Genomic DNA, 21,149 nt, shown 5'->3' on the forward strand with positions numbered 1-21,149 from the left:
AAAACCTCACCCGAAAGGCAGGGTTGGCACCATGTTCCAACAAACGCTTTACTGCTCCCGTGCACAAATTGAAGGCAGCGATATGCAAGGCTGTTCCAAAATCAAAGTCACTGCATGTGGCATCCACATCTAGAATTAAGCAACAGGTTTGTGTGAGATTGGACAAATGTATCAGTTTTTCAACAGCCTGGACTAGTACCATACAGTGTTAAGTAAAATGTTATCCGTAGCATAAATACTATAGTAATATTTTAGTAAAATATTATTTTAAGTAAAATATTATCAGTAAACAAATTATTAGCCTTAGTACTCAGTTAGTCATGAAGGTCCAAGTTCATAGCTATTGCTTTTTCCATCAAAGCAAAATGATAGGATTCTTGCAGTTTCCAATTCATGCCCTGACCAGATCTCTGATTCAGAAGAGCTTTAGATCAGCAAGACATAAATGTTAATTACTCAAATGCACTTACCAGTTTTTAAATATACAATGGCAGTTATGGCAGAGGGCAATTCTATGGAGCACAAGGATGATTTATGTCATGGTAAGGCAGAGTTTAACCCCCATTTTTCCACCTTGATTTGAACTGCAAGATGGAAACCCAAAAAGCAGCTGGGGAGAGTTCATAAGGACATCAGTTGGAGGAGAAAGGTTAAACTGTACCAGTACTCATACTTTTCAGGCTCCTCACTGGCTGCTTTTTCTCATTTAAGAAGCCATGCAAATTAACTCAATTCACATAATTAGTGCCATGTCTAATCTGGTCCTTAGATTTTGCAAGGTGCCTTCAAACCATTGAACAAAGGGGCTGTACAAACAGTCCCTAAGGGGCGGCATGCAGTTGCCCCTTTAATGACCAGATCGGGGCCGAAGCCACTACACACCGCGACCCTGATCTGGCCTCCAGAGGGCAGAAAAAGGAGCCACAAAATGCAGCTCCTTTTTGCGCCCTCTAAAGGGCATCACAGCCACAAAGGTGCAGCTTTGTGATGCCCTTTTAACACTGCATCATCTCGGGTCACGCCATGATGCCATGCACCATCTAGAATGGTGCGTGGCATCATGGTGCAAGGAGGGCAGTCATGGCGTCCAACGTGCAGACACTCTGCCGTGACTCCACTCACAGGCCGGCACTTTGTGACAGTCTGTACTGGGCCTTAATTAGTATAAGTTTATTGCTCACTGCATATTGTTACTTGTGCTAACAAGTGGTTTTATAAAAAGACAAGTTGTGTTAAGCAATATTTAGATTCACTCTCTTGAAATTCAAACAGCATTTTAATTATCAATCCTTTCCAGACTTCTGTCATAATGTAAGTTCAGTAGACTCTAAAAGCAGGCTGTGATATGACAGTGTTCAGACAAAATTCAGTAGATGGTGAAGCATCCCAGGATTAACAGCGTTATCAAATAAGAAAAGAAAGCCAAAATGGAGTAGCAGAATAGTGATTCTCTCATGCCTCTCTGCATACCATTGTAGCACTTCCATTCTCTTCCCATAGGACACAGTCGTAAAAGTGTCTTTTGTTAAACAGATTTTTCTAGCACAACAAAACACACGGGTTTTACAAGCATCTCCTTCAGAAAGAGAATAGAAGTGCTACAATGGCATGTAGAGAGGCATGGGAAAAGATCCAGGGGTAGCCATGTTGGCCATTTAACAAATCCAATTAAAAATCCAGCGAACAGTGATACCTTTATTGGCCAACCAAAATGCACAATATACATGTTGCAAGCTTTTGAAGCTTCATTGGCTTCTTCACCAGGCAAGATGTTATAAACCAGACAGGAGAAAAAAAAGTGAAGATGTTAGTCATAGGCCTGCATTTTACTGTTTCTCATTCTTCTTAGTTAAGATGGTATGGAGCAACATATTCTAGCATGCAAGATATGTCCCTCTATACCATCTTAACTAAGAAAATGCAGGCCTATGAGTAACATCTTCAATTTTTTTCCTCCTGTTTGGTATGTAACACCTTGCCTAATGAAGAAGCCAATGAAGCTTCAAAAGCTTGCAACATGTATAGTGGGCATTTTAGTTGGTCAATAAAGGTATCGTTGTTTGACAGAAAAAGATGTTACTCTCTATTTCCATTTTGGCTTTCTTTTCTCATGCAATAAGGCTGCTATTCTCACATCCCCAAGTGATAAGTCCTATATCTAAAACCTGCTTTCCAGGCAGCTATCTAAACAGACTCAGTCTCCACAAAGCTTTAATCAAGCATGATGATTCAGTATATCTGACATTCACAAAACTTGGACTGTAAGCACCCTACCTTTCAAGACAAAATGAGATTAACTTTTGACAACTGTACTCCAGTGAATTCATTAGAATAGAGAGATGTTTCTCCAGATTTAACTACATTCTGTTTGTAAATACAACCTCTGGTATTTTTTAAATGTCATGAACTGGATCAAACATGTTTTTGCAACATCTTCCATATTATTTTGCCCATATTTATTATAAGATATGTGTCTTTGTAAGATTCAAAATTGTACCTTCATCGGGGCTATTATCATTATACTTTATTTATATAGCGCTGTAGATTTACACAGCACTGTACATACAAACAATAAAATCGATAAAAATGAAACCTGCCAATGGTGTACATTCTACAAAATACACATAAAACAATAGATAATAATACAAGATGGAATTAGATAAAAAAGCAGACAGCAAATTAAAAAGATCAACTATCAAATATCAAATCAAATGAAGGGTGTCAGAGGAAGATGCAGCCAGTGCGTATGTAGGGGGTTTCCAAAGACCACATGCTTTGGACTGGAGACTGGTGTGGGCCAGAAATGAGAGATTTTTAACTGCAGGAGCCACTCCAAGACAAAGGACTCTTTTCAAGAATCAAGGGCCTGTTACAGACTGCCAAAATAAAGCTGCTTCGGGTCTCTTTGGAGGTATGCCGTTTAAATGATGCATGCATCCAAAGAATCCGGAAGCTGCACCAAAGCTGCACTCCAGTGCTTAGGAATGGAGTGTGGCTTTGGCGCGACCTCCGGACTCTTAGGACCCATGCATCATTTAAATAGCATACCTCCAAAGAGACTCGAAGCAGCTTTATTTTGGCAGTCTGTAACAGGCCAAGTATAGATACTCCTTCCCTAGAGATATGTCTTCCTCACACAGCTTCAAGTGTCCACTCTTCCACAAAAAAAATTGTTTCTTCTGCTATTTCTTCTTTCAGCTTGTCTCATAAAAGAAAGCAGGAGCAGCAGCGCAACTCCAACCTGTCAGCCAAGTCCCAGCAAAGCTCACAAAGCTTAAGCAGGTTCCCAAATCTGAAAGCTCCTTTTTGTCGCCACTTCTTCCCTGCACCTTGTTCTCTAACTCTTTGCTCCTCTCTATCCCAACATGGTGCTGCTCTGAGCCACAGAAGCAATGTCCTGTTCCCAAGCCTCATACAAGTTTCCCAATACTACTAGCAAAAGATGCAGGTCATGGTCTGAACTCACATAGGCAGGCAAAGAGCAGGAGACACCAGCACAAAAAAGGATCAACAAAGCTGGTGGTTTTCTGGGGACCCTGAAAAGAAGTTTCATGTAAGCCTCATCCCCACCATCATCTTAAAGACTGCTGATTCCCCTTGTCTTTCCAGCACACCAATACTTTGACTGAAGCCCCCCTCCTGCTGCCCCCCTTTTCCCTCACCGCTCCGCTACTGTCCCCTTTCCACCTCATCACCCCCCTGGATCCTTCCACCACCCCAAGAGGGAGGGGCTGTACTGCCCATTTTGGGAGTCATGGATATAGAGCAATAATGTGGAAAGTGTACATCCTCAGCATCACGTTGTGAATAGAAAGCTAACTTGCTGCTCTCTGTGGTATTGCAGTATCTGCTTACTTTATGACACACACCTTTGTGCAGCCCTTTCTGATGTGAGGAGACTGACAAAGGTAAGAAATACAGCATGTACTAATATTAAATTGGCAATATTTACCTTTTGGCTTTGAATTTTTCAAGATGACTGTAATGAGTTCTGGAACATCAAAGTACGCAGCATAGTGCAAAGCATTCATGTTTGTCCAACGGCTCCTCAAATTGATATCAGCACCCAAATCAATCAGCTGAGAGGCAAATTTGGCAGCAGTCTCCACATCTCCTGCAAAATAGGTGTTTTTAAAAATGATTTTCTCTCTGGTCTAGCAGGTATTTAACAGGCTATTGCAACACATCAGATAATCAAGCACTATGGCCAAAGAAAGTTGGCAATTTCCAGCAATAATTATGAAGACATAACATTCCTAGCAAGATGTTTCTTTACAAGACAGTTCTGAGGTCTACTTAGGTGGCAAGAACCTTTGAATGCCATGGAAATCCTCCAGAAAAATTAAGTTTTACTGTGGTACTGAATTTTCTACACTTCCTTGCAACAACAAAAACAACAAAAAAATCAATGTGTCAATTTTGCATTAGTTGCTACAGACAGATGCCTTCCATCTAGGAATTTTATACCATGTCAACTAGCACTGTATGATTTGATTTAAACTTAATTAAGCGTGGACTGAGCCTAGAGGACTGCTCTGTTATTCTTACAAAAGGAAAGGATTAGCATGAATTTATTCACAATTAGAGATTTCAAAATCTGACACTCTCACTTTCATTACACTTCTCATTATAATACTCAATATGGGATTGAGAAATTTCTTTGTCTTCTGCGACAGAAATCAACACCCAATGTGTAAATTTTTCTAATGTACATATTTCTGAACATTTGTATTTTGCTCAATCTAAATGTCTGCAGGCATTTTTCATACAGCACAATTTTAATTATGGACATTTTTCTACCTTAGGCATATTTTCTGTACACACATTGCAAGCTTTACAGATGTACAGACTACCAAGGTAAATGAGTTCTGTTCTACTGCCAGTCTTGGGAGTGTCAAATATATATTTCTGAATGGGAACCAGAATCCAACAGATTTATTTTCTATTCCTACTCACAACTAAGATCTTTCTCTCCCTTACACAGATATGAAAACATTAACCATGGTCTGTGTGCTGAGTATCACTGTTCTAGCTCCCAAAGGAAGAGGGCCAAGATAAAACCAAGAGACACTTAGCACCATGAATCACAAAAAGTCTGTGAACATCTAGATGGCAATTCCATAATCACAAAAAGTCAACATGGGTTTAAGAAAAACAAGTCATGCCATACAAATCTGATCTCTTTCTTTGGTAGATGAAGGGAATGCTGTGGATATAGTATATCTTGATTTCAGTAAGGCCTTTGACAAGGTTTCCCATGACATTCTTGCAAACAAGCTTGTAAAATGTGGGCTAGACAAGGTAACTGTTACATGGATTAATAATTGGTTGACTTGCCGGACCCAAAGGTTGTTCAACAATGGCTTCTTTTCATCCTGGAGCGAAGTGACCAGTGGGGTCTGTCCTGGGTCCTGTGCTATTCAAAATCCTTATCAATGACTTGGATGACAGAATTGGGGGCATACTCATCAAATTTGCAGATGACACCAAATTAGGAGGAATAGCTAATACTCAGAAGACAGGATGAAAATTCTAAATAGACTAGAAAGCTGGGCCAAAGCTAACAAAATGAAATTCAACACGGAGAAATGTAAGGTACTGCACTTAGGGCGGAAAAATAAAATGCACAGATATAGGATGGGCGACACCTGGCTGAACGAGACTACATGTGAAAGGGATCTAGGAGTTCAAGTAGACCACAAGTTGAACATGAGTCAACAGTGTGATGCTGCAGCTAAAAAGGCCAATGCAATTTTAGGCTGCATCAATAAAAGGATAGTGTCCAGATCAAGAGAAGTAATAGTGCCACTATATTCTGCTGTGGTCAGGCCCCACCTGGAATATTGTGTCCAGTTCTGGGCACCACAATTCAAAAAGGACATTGAGAAACTGGAGCCTGTCCAAAGGAGGACGACTAAAATGGTGAAAGGTCTGGAAACCATGTCCTATGAGGAACAACTTAGGGAGATAGGGATGTTTAGCCTGGAGAAAAGAAGGTTAAGAGGTGATATGATAGCCCTGTTTAAATATTTGAAGGGATTTCATATTGAGGAGGGAACAAGTTTGTTTTCTGCTGCTCCAGAGAACAGGACCCAGAACAATGGATGCAAGCTACAGGAAAAGAGATTCCTGCTCAACATAAGGAGGAACTTCCTGACAGTAAGGACTGTTCGACAGTGGAACAAACTCCCTTGGAGAGTGGTGGAGTCTCCCTCCTTGGAGGTCTTTAAGAAGAGGCTGGATGGCCATCTGTCGGGGATGATTGAGATTTCCCGCATGGCAGGGGGTTGGACTGGATGGCCCTTGTGGTCTCTTCCAACTCTACAATTCTATGATTCTATGAAATAGTTCAATGCCAAGACCAGACTTTTTATGTTAATAGAGATATGCCTCTTGATTACAACAAGACTAAAAGAGCTAAAAAGCAAATGCTCCAACTCAAGCGGGTCAAAAATTACAGCTCTGTGTACAGTATATAATAGCATGCAAACGCTAGAACTTAAAGCACTCGCTTTTAAGTGTCGAATGACTTTACAAAGCATCTGTCAGCACTTTATCTTGCCAAAGCATCTATTTCATGTGATTTTAAAATGACAGAATGTCAAATTACCTTTCCACTTCCATTGTGTTTATACCCCAATAATTTGAAGCTTCTACTAGAGAAAGACATTTATCACTAAATGCAGGGAACAAGAAAACCAAAAGAGCTATAATGTATGATACAGAAAATTGGAAATGGAAATCTTGTAGAAACACTCTCTAGAAGACTTAGTGGGAAAAACAAGTTAGAAATGCACAACTGAATTCTGTGACAGATGACTACAGTGTAGTAAGCATGTATGAGCGTCTTAGCTCCAATTTTAAGAAGGGGGTGGTCTTGCAGAAGACAAAAAATATCCAGGCATGAAAAGTTGCGGAAGAGAGAGAGAAGGCAGACATACTGCTAAGAACTCTTGATCAGACAGTGAAAATTCTCTCTCCCTCTCTCTAAGCCTTCAAAAGTGTTTATTCCATCTACTCATATAAACTTTTATACAACTGGTTGGACTTGGACTTCCATTTTCTCTGCTGCCCAAAGGTTGTATTGTTACACTGGTTTGGCAGATTCTTTTATTGTACTTTTGTAAGCTGTTTTGATGGCCCTTTTATGGACTTATAAAGTAGCCAGCATGGTGAGGGGGTTTGAGCCTTGGACTATGGAGACCAGGGTTCAAATCCACTGGATGACCCTGGGCAACCTACACACTCTCAGCTTCAGAAAACTCCATAGTTCACTTTAAGTCACTTTAGGGTTGCCATAAATTGGAAACAACTTGGAGGCACACAATAACAACAAAGTGGCTTACAAATGTTAATATTAATAAATAATATTCTCACAAACAGAACACCTTAAGCAGCTCTGGCAGGCTATTTCTACACAGAAATACGTCCATCCATACATCTGAACAAGGAGGACAGCACAATCAGGAAGAGGTGGAGAAAAGCATGTACCTCTCTTGCCATGAAGGACAACAGTCATTTAAAAATGCCTTTTCTTTTCTTACCAATGCCATGAGCTCCTGACTTGCATGTATAATGCAAGAGAGTCATATCAGTCAAGCCATCTCGATCATTCACGTTGCAGCCTCTCTTGATAATCTACAGAAATGATAGAAGATCATTAACACTCTGATTCAATAATGTAATATATCTTGCTTTCAGCCAAATAAAAGGATCTTCATGATGCCTAACAACATGTTTCATCTTCATATAATGTCAGACCAGTTTGATCAAATAATTCCCATCCACAAAGACATAGCAAATACTATTACATCATCACCAGTCTATACTCCATTAAATTCTTTACATTCATTGTTCAATTAGTATACAAGTATTGTTTTTTAAATGCAAAGTTCATGTAAACCTGGAAAGTCATATCTCACCTCCAATGAACATTTTATAGAACTCAGTCAACAGGTATACAACAGTAAACAATCTTTTGATAAGTTTCCAAATGAATACAGAACAGGTATATTTATACAGCAACTCAAACACATTTTTCAAACAGCCTCCATACCCTCCTTACCTCATTCCCAATGACATCAATGTTCTGCTGAACTTGGGGGACCCACTGTCTTAAAATGGCAAATAGCTCTGAGACAGATGTTTCAGGGTTGAAAAGAATTTCCTGGCATGCTGCATCATTAGGATCAAAAAAGGAGAAATCTGTGGAACAGTTAAAAAAAAGAGGTTTAGTTTGTAAAAAAGATTCCAAGGGAAGAGAAGGTAGGCAAAGAAATCCAACACATCTGTGGCCTGCATATTCACATACTGTATAAACAGTTAGGAAGCCACTGACTGGACAGGCAAATTCGCAGTGCAACATGCTGCCTCACTCACATAACTGTGTAAGAGGTTCAGATGACCCTTTCTGCCCTATGGAACCCCCCCCCCCCAATGTTTTCCCACAACCTCCTCAATCATTTTTCTTACCACAGAAAATCCATTAAAAAGGAAAGACAAAATAGTTGCCAAGTGCTTCTTGACTGGTAGGTTGGGACCTATCAGCCAGGAACAGTCATTGTACCTTTTATTAATGTTCAAAATGTGAATAATATTAACTGACAGAAACAGGGGAAGCAGATGTCACATCAATGTATGTAACTGTTTTTTTAAATATCCAGAATGTACCCACCACTGGCAAAAGAAAGAAAGAAATTATTACCTAGGTAGGAAGAAGAAACTCTAAACCACTCTACCAATATGCCAATTATTATACAAAAATGTATACATGTATGTGTACTGCAGGTGAAAAAAGCAACTGCAGTCAGAAGCAGAGAGTAGACAATGATTCTAAACCCTATCCCTCCTGGCATATTTCCTTTCAAGCTAATCTTTCCTTGCAGGAAGAAAAGCAGCTGTAGAATCTCCAAAAGAAATAATTGACAAGGTAAGGATTGAGCAGGAGCCAGTGTAGTGGTCTGAGCATTGGATTAAGTGGCTTGCCTTAGGGTTGCCAAAATTGGAAATGATTTGAAGGCACACAACAACAATAGGATTGAACATCACTCCTAATTTGTTTGCACCTGGATTTAACCTGCTTTTAGTGAACTGCTTTAAAAACAATGAAGTATCTCTGTTCATGGAATTTTAATGAATTGGCACTCACAGAGATCTATGTACTAAGCCTGCAAATGTTATATTCAGTTAAACCAGTTTTGGAAAACAGGACTTTATCAGTGGATTAGAGGTAAAGAAACTAACACTTATCACAGGGCCTCCCCTTCAGGATTGAATCGGAGGTCTACCAGCGGAGTGACTGACGCACTCCACTGTCGAGTGGTATTTTCTTGGGCTTTTTGAGAGCTATGGCTCGTTGGTGTGGTAAGAGGAGCCATTGTAGAGATCTGTAAATTTACAGCGCTATATAAATAAAGGATAATAATAATAATAATAATAATAATAATAATAATAATAATAATCTGGCATGAAACCTCGCCCAGGGCAGGCACTCGATGGTCGCAATCATGAGGCCCTGCAGGTGAGCCAGGAGCTGAAGGTTGGGACATGGCAAGGCTAAGACCTTGCAGATGGCCTGTCGAATGGATCTGATCCGGTCCGGTGGGAGGCATACTGTGCCCGCTTGAGTGTTTATCAAGGCTCCCAGATGGTGAATCCTTTGATTTGGGAGCAGGGTGCTCTTTTGTAAGTTGATCAGAAAACCATGGGCTTCTAATGATTTGAGGGTCGTGAAGGTGTCCTGAATTGACTGTTGTCTGGAGGGGCCCCAGACATGGAGATGTAGTGACCTTAGGTGGGCAATTAGAGCTACCATGATCTTGGTGAAAACCCTGGGGGCCGATGCCAGGCCAAAGGGAAGTGACCTGTATTGAAAATGGAGCTTGCCATATTTGAATCGGAGAAAACGCCATGAGGACGGATGGAAAAGAATGTGAAGATAAGCATCGTGTAGGTCCAGCGACAAGAGAAAGTCTCCAGGCTGGAGGCTGTCTAAAATGGACTTGAGGGTCTCCATTCTGAACTTATTTTTTAGGATAAAATGGTTGACAGCCCTCAGGTTGAGGATGGCTCTCCAAGTTCCGTTCTTCTTGGGCACCAAGAAAAAGGTTGAATAGCATCCTTTTCCTCTCTGATCTGTGGGAACGGGTTTGATGGCCCAGATAGACCGTAAATGTTTGATAGCTTCCAGCAGGAGGCGGTGTTTTGCAGGGTTGCTTGACTTGCAGGATGTTATGAACATGTCGTGAGGAAGTTGATGGAATTCTATCTTGTAGCCTCATCGAACTGTGTCCAGGACCCACCTGTCTGTGGTGGACTTTTCCCAAGCTTGGCTGAATCCCTGAAGCCTGCCTCCTACTGGAGGGGCCCCGTCATTGTTGTTGGTTTTTCTGCGAAGAAGAAAGGTATGTCCTAACAGGAACAAGGCAGGAAGAAGACTGGGGGTTCTGGGGCAGCTCCGCCCATGGAGGCGGGGCCAGGCCCCTGTTCTTTTGTCTTTCTTCTCTGCCTATCAGGAACTGAAGTGGGCGGAGCCACCCATAGTTAAGATGCTCGGCCCCCTTCTCTGATGGGAAATACATTTATATAACAACAGACACATTAACACCAAAATAAAGTCCCTCCTCAGAATCGCGAGTTAGACTAATTAAATTGTCTTACAAGCAAGTTGCACATTTTGCAAGATACTCAGAATTTACAATGTTTACATAGGGAATAAACAATAGCAATCTCCTACATCTTAGTTAACTGTGTTGTTGTCAGCTAGGGAAATTTAATGATATTGTTTGAATAAAACCCTATTGATGTATGCAGCTGTTGGACTGGATAAACAGATCAATTTATTGGCACTAAGAGCACTATACAGTCGGAGCTACTTTTATTTATGGAACAATTAAATATGTTTAGTGACTGCACAGTTAGGTCAGGCATCAGAGTGGCTATTAACAAGTAAAGTTTGAAAGCTAACCATCCTCATCCCTGGTCATGCAAGGAAGGTTTTTCTAATTAAGTGGATTAGCTCTGATAATTGTTTTCTTCCCTGCATGAAGCAGAACATCACAGGCACCTAAGTGACGAAAAAGAAAGAAAAAGAAAGAAGTAGGCCTTTGAAAAAGCTCCCAGTTTAAATAAGATAGTTTTCCAACTAAACTTCTAAGGAAATTTTCCAGTGGGCCAGTGAAAACTCATCTATGGTTTGCAATAGAAGAAACGCTAAAGAGGGACACAGGTAATGTATTGACCAAAAATGATATACAGTAGCTGCTGGTTTATTTTAATATATGCTTGTAAAAAATAAGGGTAGGTCAAATAGTTAAAACATTAACCATTATAAGCACATCCTAAAATATAACTTTTGTACTCAATAGGTTTAAGCTTCACTTTGTATGAATTAGTTATAAGCTGCCTTGGATACTGAAGTGGGTGAAAGGTGAGACATAAATTTGAAAAATAAATATAAGCATCCATTTTAGAACAACCTAGGTAGGACAGCGAGCATGATGTAAGGGTTTGAGTGTTGGACTACAGCTCTGGAGACCAGGATTCGATTACCAGCTATACCATGGTGTTGGGCAAGTCACACACTCTCAGCCTCAGGGGAAGGCAATGGCAAACCTCCTCTGAAGAAATCTTGCCAGGAAAACCTATTGATAGGTTTGCCTAAAGGTCACCATAAGTGAGAAACAACTTGAAAGCACACAACGCACACACACAGATCAAGAGTGGGTAACTGTGGACTACATAATAGAACCTTAGAACTGCTGTCCTTCGCTACACACACATTACCCAACACCCCAAACTGTGCCTCTAAAATAACAGTAGTTGCACTGAGCCAAGCAACTTCTATAAAGATGTTTTCAGATAAAATAGAAACCTGTGAGACTCTCCCCATGGGGATGTAAGCACAAGAGAATGTTCTTGAACCACTTGCACCACACAGCTCCCTCAGATGTTACTCACAACAGCCACTGCAGCAGCTACAGCCATGGAACGAAAAAGACATAATACCTTAAGGGTTATGAGGTAATGCACCCCATCTATCCAATTAAGCAGTTCTTTTTTTCTTCTAAACATCTAGTGACAACTGGAGAGGGGGCAAGCAGGACATAGTAAATTTTACTATCATAAAATAACACACAGGCAGACACAATAAAGAAATTACTACTCAAATTTTTAAAAAGCAAACAAAGGATTAGGCTAGACTATTCAACAAAACAAAAGGTTGGGTCATTAAGAGAGAGAGACAAAGTTCAGAGGATGATCTACAACCAAGCCAAAACTTCACCTTCTTTCAACTATCTGCTAATAGCTAAAATGAAGAGATGCAGGGCATAACTAACTAGAGTAGTCCCTTGGTAACCACTGGGGTTTGGTTTCAGGATCACTACTACCTCATGAACACCAAAATCTATGGATGCTCAAGTTCCATTAAATAAAATGACATAGTAAAATAGTATCTCTTATATAATATGGCAAAACCAAGTTCACGTTTTAAAAGTATATATATTCAAGCCATTGATGCGTGAATCCATCAATAAAGAATCCATGGATATAGAGGGCGAACTACACGTTAACTTCACTGACCTCACAAAATCCCTCCTCAAAGCACTGTGTTCAGAAACGGTTGGTAGATAACTGCCCAAGGCTGTATGTTAGAGTTGGCAATAGTATAGCCCAGCTTCATTCCCAACATATCACTTGGCATTTTCCCATCCAGATATTGTTGAAAACACATTATCTGCTTTTCCCCATTTGTTCTGATATCTGAATATCCAGCCCAGTACAACACACCTCGAACTGTGCCATTTCAGTCCAGATCTGAATCAAACCAATCTGGAGCTGGAACAAGTTGATCTAACAGGACTGACTCACTTCTGAATGCAGTCAAATTAGACACACAGCCATAGTTTTTTATGGTGTAGTGAGTTTGGTGTTGTGAGCCCTCAAGTCCCTTCTAACTTATGGTCACCCTAAGGCAACCCTATCATGTGATTTTCTTGGCAAGGTTTGTTCAGAGGGATTTCCAATTGCCTTCCTAAGGCTGAGTGAGTGTGACTTGCCCAGGGTCGCCCAGTAGGTTTACATGGAATAGTGAGGAATTGAACCCTAGTCTCCAGAGTAGTAGTCCAATACTCAAACCACTACACCATGTTGGCAGCCAGGCTATACAGGACCAAACACCGGAGTAGCTGCTTCAATGTACTGCTGTAATGTTTCATTCTGGGTTCATTATAATTCAATCTTTTGCAGTTGAAAGAATGCACATTATCTGGTAATGAGCAGCCATTCATCGTACATCATCTTGGTTTCTGCACTGTCTAAGGGACAGGTTGTTTACAAAGCTGTCTCATGCTGCATTTCCCCTTCAAGAAACCATTTATTCTTTGAAGGCTAAAAAAGAGAGCTAGCTAGTTATTAAAAAACAAACTGCATCAATCTAGTGACAGTCAATGATTACCTGCAAATGAAACATAGCTTATATGATTCCATGATTCTAAATTAAATATCCCGTAGACGAGGTAAAGTTGGCTAGCAGTTTTGTTTTGTTTTTGTTTTTAAAAAGTCATTTAAAGCAAGCTGTACGTAACTTAACTCAGCTAATGAGATCTACTCTTCCAGGGAACTCTTTCCAGATTTAATTGTGGAGGAAAGGAATGTAAACTCATAGAGTCCTGATGGCACAGTGGTTAAATGCCTGTACTGTAGCCACTCACTAACAAACAACAAGGTTGTGAGTTCAATACCAGCCAGGACTCAGGCTCGACTCTTTCTGAGGTCGCTTGTTGGGGGCAATTAGCTTACAGTTGTAAACCACTTAATAATAAATAAATAAAACTTTTCTTTATATCCCGCTTTTCTGTGACAAGACAATCAAAGCGGCTACAACATGTTAAAATCCACATTTACACATTTATGTCCCAAATTCCCCCCTTAAAACAGGATTAAACAAATTACAATTAAAACATCTATCAAAAACACAATAAAATACAGCGAGGACAGAGTGGTGGGCTGATACATGATATGGGGGGCAGTCATTCTGTGGCCGGGCAATTTTATTCAGGAAAGGCCTGCCAGAAGAGATCCATCTTGACAGCTTTTTTAAAGCTGTCTAAACTGGCAATTTGACAGATCTCGTCCAGCAGACCGTTCCATAATTTGGGAGCAATTTCAGAGAAGGCCCTCTGGGAGGTAGCAGTTAGTCTGGTTTTTAAAGGCTGCAATAGATTCCTCCCAGAGGACCTGAGGGTGCTGGGCGGATTATATGGAAGCAGGCGATCCTTCAAACAGGTTGGACCCAAGCCATGTAGGGCTTTAAAGGTTATAACCAACACCTTGTACTGTGCCCGGAAACTAATAGGCAGCCAGTGAAGAGATTTTAAGATGGGTGTTATTCAGTCAATCCTAGCTTTTCCGGCGACCAGCCTGGCTGCCATATTTTGCACTAGTTGAAGTTTCCGGACTAGGCACAAGGGTAGCCCCATGTAGAGCGCATTACAGAAATCAAGTCGTGAAGTTACCAATGAATGTACAACAGTTTCTAGGTCCTTTACTTCCAGGAAAGGGCGCAGCTGACGTATCAGCCAAAGCTGATAACAGGCGCTCCTGATCGCCGCATTCACCTGATTTCTCATGTGAAGCAACGGATCTAGGAGCACCCCCAGACTGCGAACACAGTCCTTTGTGGAGAGCGTGACCCCATCTAGGACTGGAGGTTGCAACCCTATACCTGGTTTGGGGGCCCCTACTGTAAGTACCTCCGTTTTGTCTGGATTCAGCCTGAGTTTGTTTTTCCTCATCCAGCCCATTACCGCTTCAAGACACTGACTGAGGGGAGAAATGCTTAGTTACTGCTTAGGTGGTATGAAGCAGTATACTGTATAAATGAAGCTGCCATTGCTATTGTCTAAAGAAGATTTGGTGATTTAAATATTACAGTGGGCCCTCCTTCTACGCAGATTTGCCACATGCGGATTTGAGCATGGCAAACCCAACCATTGACCCCAATTAGGGACAAAAGTCCCTCCCCTCCTCCGTTCTTCCTCCCTTCCATCCCTGCTTACTTACCTTCTGTTGCCGCCATCGCCGTGGGAAAGGCCGGGCGCCGGTGTTGGAGGCCTTGAAGGCCTCTGGCTCAGCTCCTCAGCCTCCTCGCTGCTGCCGCCACAGGAAAAGCCAGGTGGTGGTGGCAGTGCTGGAAGCCAAGCCTTGGCCTCCTCACCATCACTGCGTTAAGGGCCCGATGGTGGTGTTGAAGGTGCCTCCGTCACGCAGAAGGGCCGGGTACCTGTGTTGGAGGCCAAGAGGCCTCCAGCACTGCCACCCAGCCCTTCTGCGGTGGCGGTGAGGAGGCCGAGTGGCAGTGCTAGAGGCCTTGAAGGCCTCTGGTGCTGCTGCTTGCCCTCCTTGCCGCCGCAGCTTCATTTATACAGTATACCACTTCATACCACCTAAGCAGTAACTAGCACCACCACTGGGGACAAATGGGACTTGAGCATATGCGGATTTTGGTATGCTGGGGGAGAGGGGTCCAGAACGGATCCCCACGTACAGTGGTACCCCGGGATACGAATGCGCCGGGTTACGAATTTTTCGGGATACGAAAAAATCCCATAGGGATTTATTGCTTCGGCTTACGAAGGTTTCTTCGGGTTACGAAAAAACCGCGGCGCTATTTTCCGCCACCGGAGGGCAGCAGAGAGCTATTTTTCCATTAGCGCCTATGGGAATTCGGCTTACGAAGGTATTTCGGGTTACGAAATTAACCGCGGAACGAATTAATTTCGTAACCCGGGGTACCACTGTATACCGAGTGCCAACTGTATTGAAATAAACATAGAGCTGCTTGACTCAAGCATTCTGCCTTTAAAATCTTCATGGATTGAGAAAGTTCTTTCAGAAGGGGCTTGCGTGAACCAGTCTGCTATATACCTGATACTGGAGGTTTATGTGAATGTGAGTGGGACAGAGAAAGGGGAAGTGTGACAAGCACTGGCTTGAATGTTAAACACATTATTCACCACATGTGAGACAAGCACAATGCACATAATCTGAAGTAAAAGACTAGCTTTGGAACAAGTTCTTTTGGCATCATCACTCAGGATTCTACAATAATTAAAAGTTGAATCAGTTGTCTTGCCATTTGACTTTGTCAACAGTTGATTTATTGTTGTACTTTTTAAAGTCAAAATCTACCTGGCAGCACACTAATTTAGTAGCAAAATGTACTACTACAATCTTTACCTGAGACAGGACAGATTTCTGCTCACTTTCTTGATAGATATTGACTATGCATGGTATATACTGTATATATTCATGTATAAGTCTACAAATTTTAGTCAAAAAATTGATCCCAAAAACCTAGATCGACTTATCAATGGTTTAAGTCCTGTACTTTAACTCTTATAAAAAAAAGGGAACAACCCCTGGTGAAAAGCAAGAGAATAATCTGTCCTGGAAGCACTGACACCTTTCTTTGGCATTGCTTTTCTTTCCTTCATCCTTTAGATCTTTAGGTAGATGCTCCTAGGTTTTACCTTGACTTATCCATGGGTCATATCAAATTCTGTCATTTTGGCCCCTAAACCTGCCCTCGACTTATACAACATATAATCAAATATATATAGTAAATTTATGTTTGCTGCTCATTAGCTTTCTACAGCTATTGATGCTATCATAACTATTTAGATTCAAAGACTAGAATTAAATCAATGCACAGAGTTCTGCATGTTGCTTCTTAAGGAGGATCACCATCTTGGCAACCTAATCAATTACTTGACCAACTTTAACTCCAACATACTCAAGAACTAGCAAACAGCAGCACAAGTTCATTAGAAAAGATTTATGCAACCCAGAGAAAATAGCATGTTTTGACTTGATGGGCTGGGAGTCACAATGAACTCAGTGCACCTTATTTCTCAGTCCATATGCTTAGGATTGTAAGAGCTTGCTAGCAATGAACTATTGGAATTACATATACAATACATTATCCTAAGAGGAGGGTTTTAATGTAATTCAAGGAGACTGACACTGAAAAATGGTTTAAGATATGCACTGATGAGTTTGAAATTATATTTCTTGCAAAAGAGTGGCAAGAAATGAACTAACTGTGCTCCCACATGGTCTTGTGACTTTCAGACTTTTTATTAAATGTCTAAAAGTTTATGTTCAGGCACACATCATAACAGCTACTGATAGCATAACCCATGAAAACTGGCAAGGGGGCCTCCCAATCTAAGATGAAAGAAAGGGCATTACAAAAGGAATCTTAATTGTGAGAGTTTGCACTGTTACAGGATAGAACAAATTCAAAGAACTTCAGATAGTGGAGACTGAACAAACCTTTCCAAGCTGAGTACTCAAGAAGGGATTAATTACATTTTGGCAGCATATTATGTGTGCTAATGGTTCCAACCTTGCCACCTCAAGGCTAAGGTCCAGATGATGGAGGACCAAGGTTTCTACTGCACCACACAGGCAGATGCATGTTTCTGAATGAACCAGTACATCCAAATACCTTGCATTACAGGAAGCAATACATGCATAATAAAAGGATTGTGGTCCTATGTGCACTAACCATTTAATGTGGAAATGCAAAGATGGAAAGAGTAAAGGGAGAAAGACATGACCAGGATGGTCACACAGAAGTCAGTAGTATAGATTGTTGAGAGAATATGTCCTTTGCTTGAAAACATGGGAAGTGAATGGAGTGGGGTGGGAAGGACAGGAATCAAGAGAGCTAAGACTATTTTTAGAAGGAATGGAAACTAAATGCTTCACTTAACCAAGGGACAGAAGCTGAAGGTCAGTCAAGTTCTACTTTCCCCAAGGCTATCATCAGGCTGTATTTTGAGAAAGGATGAAAATCAAGATAAACAGAACCAGCCTGCAGTAATCTATACAAACATCCGAAGTAACCAATTCTGCCCCTTCACTGGCAGAAGGCTCCTTGATCCAGTGGAGGCTTCCAGGACTAAAAAGGGGAAATATGTTTTTCATAAATTCCCCCTTTCTTATGCACTCTCCCTCATCTCAGCTGCTTCAAAGGGGCTACCAACCCTCTGAAAGAGATGGAAGCCATATCAGAGAGACGAGATAATCAGTACAGTATTCACAATTGTTGTTGTTATACTTATTTCTGTTCTAATTTCTTCCCAGTTCATGACTCAAAATCAACTTACAACAAATTAAAAAAGCACAGTTAAAATTTTACAAAATACAAATATTAAAACTAGATTAAACAAACAAAAATTAAAATCAAATTAAAATATACATCATCAAAAGAGACACCAGCACAATTAGCAAGATCCAACACATTGTTTAGGTGAGATGGGCCTTATACAATCAGTCATCAAATAGGTACCCACTAGCCTAGCTACATATGGCAGGGACAAGATTTGGGGATTAGATTTTTAAAAGGCTATTTTGTGCATACAAATATGAACTCTGGATCCTATTCCTGAAGCTTCAGCTCTCTCTCTATTGTCTAGAAGTTAAGGCTTTGAAAGGAAAATAGATGAATCTTGACTCTAGTATGCATGCATCAACAGGAATTGGCCAGCTAGTGCAACTATTATTTTCCATGCAAATGCAGATGATGATCACTTTCAATAAATATGAATACTGTACAATGTAAACTAAAATGAATCCTACACAATTATCCATTCCTATTTTGCTTTCACAAACATTTTACAAAGCATTCCAAAGGAAAATAAATTGACTGATGGGGGGAACAATCTCACTTGCTTAACACCAAAATATTGTTCTTTTAGTGCTGGGTAAATACAAGTTATAAACAAGATTCTTACAACAGATAAAGACATCTGAATCATTCACACATTATTTGCATAAAATAATGTCTGAGAAGGTTCTAAAACTAATTATATTTTACAGCACCAAGCATGTAATTATTTGACATATTTCAGATAAGAGAGACAGGTGTGGCATTTCATCTGATTTCAACCTCCCTTCCAGCTTCATGCATCTTCCCTGACTTAACATCTTCAAAACAGCTCTGTAAAGTCTGTCTACAAATATGCTCACCACATTCAGAAGGCATTGGTGCTGCAGAGATGGAATAGGTAACTGGATCTTCAGAGCCAGGAATAAAATACTGGTATCGTGTAGTTAATGAGTCTCCTTCTGTGGGAGGGTCAGGAAGATCCTCTATGGTCATCTTCTAAAAATCTACCTTTAAGAAGAAGAAAAAAAGAAAAAAAAAGGGGGGGGGGAATTATCTCAAACAGTGTACATAGTATGGTATTCTTTGAAACAAGGACGTAGCCAGGATTTTGGGAAAGGGGGGGTCAAGACTAAGTGCCACCATTTTGAGAGGCTAAGAGCCCCCCCCCCAAGACACAAAAAGAGGGTCGAGCGTTTACCCTCGACACTTTGATGGCACCACTTTAACTTCCGTTATGGCTTCGTGCAATGGAATCTTGGGAACTGTAGTTGAGTCATCTGTCAGGTGCCACAACAAACTACAAATCCCAGCATTTCACAACATGGAGCCAAGGGCAGTTAAAGTGGCATCAAACTGGATTATTTTTTCAGTGCAGATGCAAACTGAGTCCTTCCTCTGAAGGTGTTTACATCAGATAAATTCAGCTCGATAAAGCAAAGTGCAACTGCTCGAGCAATGAGCGGCAGCCACTCTGTTCATGCTCAGAGACACTCTGCTCATGCTTTGAGACACTGTATTCCAACATCTGAGCTGAGCTATGAACCCAGGCTGCATCCACACATTTCATTCCCACTTCCAAGAGGGATTTTTAATTTTGAGACACACACACACACACACCTTTTAATTCCAAGACCTATCTATCTATCTATCTATCTATCTATCTATCTATCTATCATAATTTTTAATTCCAAGCCATTATATGTTCCTTTCTTTTTATATTAAACAAACCTCTTTAAGAGAATCCTATTTTGGGAGAAAGGCAGGGTATAAAATCAATCAATAAAAAATTATAGTGCAATAGTCCATCAGTGCATGGCTTACATTATAAGACTTTATACCTTTATACATTTAAAAACTATTAAAATCACAGTAGGCTCAGAGTGCTACAGAATCATGGAATCATAGAGTTAGAAGAGACCCCTAGAAGGGCCCTGATCCAGTCCAACCCCATTCTGCCATGCAGGAACTCCCAGTCAAAGCATCCTCAACAAATTATGTAATGGAGGTGCCCATCTACATTGTAGAAAGATATACTATAGATTAATGCTATGGAAAATCACCACCTTGAGTCCGTATATTGGGAGAAAGGCGGGATATAAGAAAATAACAACAACAACAATATCTGGATATTGTAGTTTTGTGAGACATTTAGCCTTCTTTGTCAGAGAGCTCTGGTGGCACAAAACATACTACAAATCGCAGGATTTTCCATAGCATTAAAGCAGTGTCGAACTGGATTATTTCTGCAGTGTGCAGCCTTATTAAACTGCAGTTCCCATCAGTCTGTGGTGCTGCTGGATGATGGGGCCTGCAGTCTAGCATTGCCTGGAGCAGGGCCATAGGACTCCACAGCCACGATTCATCATCTTAGATTGATTCCATATATTAATTAATTAATCATAAAAACATAGAGTTAGAAGAGACCTCACGAAAGGCCATCCAGTCCAACCCCATTCTGCCATGCAGGAACTCTCCATCAAAGCATCCCCATTGACATGCTGAAAAAGGGCCAGCTAACTGTATTTTATTCTATTTGTCTTTTAAAAAAGAGAAAAAACAAGGCTGGAAGGAAGCCTCTTGCCTTTTTGTATCACAGACCCACTTCTTTTTTGTTGTTGCAAAAATCCAGAAATGACTGTTTTTGAAAACATGAGTCCATTCTCAGGAGAAATGTCCAGAGTAGAGTCTGAGTCTCCTTTCTCTGGACTTCCAAAACCCCAAACTGACCCTGAGAGCATCTGGTCTGACCCCCAACTCAAGGAAACTTGGAAATCCTGAAGGTTTAGATCAATTACTGAATTATTGAATTATACAAGGCATAGTGGTCTCAGGGTTTTGCTGAAGCTCAGTATGCAGAAGCACAACATTATTTTAAAAATATTGTGCATTAAATTACCTTCAGTCTATGTCTATGAGATGCATATGAAACATACATGGATCCCATCTCCCAGTATATCCCATTAGACATACT

General features: G+C 40.8%; 1 protein-coding gene across 1 annotated transcript in view; it reads right to left on the reverse strand.

Annotated features, from left to right (window-relative positions):
• CLIP4 (CAP-Gly domain containing linker protein family member 4) overlaps nucleotides 1-21,149 on the reverse strand; it is a 63,705-nt gene that overhangs the window by 31,716 nt on the left and 10,840 nt on the right. The window contains 5 exon segments of the mRNA XM_042444157.1: nucleotides 11-129; nucleotides 3,953-4,114; nucleotides 7,545-7,638; nucleotides 8,066-8,205; nucleotides 19,039-19,186. Coding sequence (XP_042300091.1) covers nucleotides 11-129; nucleotides 3,953-4,114; nucleotides 7,545-7,638; nucleotides 8,066-8,205; nucleotides 19,039-19,171 — 648 coding nt within the window. The 5' untranslated portion in view covers nucleotides 19,172-19,186.

The sequence above is a fragment of the Sceloporus undulatus genome, chromosome 1 (genome assembly GCF_019175285.1).
Source record: "Sceloporus undulatus isolate JIND9_A2432 ecotype Alabama chromosome 1, SceUnd_v1.1, whole genome shotgun sequence".
Classification (NCBI taxonomy): domain Eukaryota; kingdom Metazoa; phylum Chordata; class Lepidosauria; order Squamata; family Phrynosomatidae; genus Sceloporus; species Sceloporus undulatus.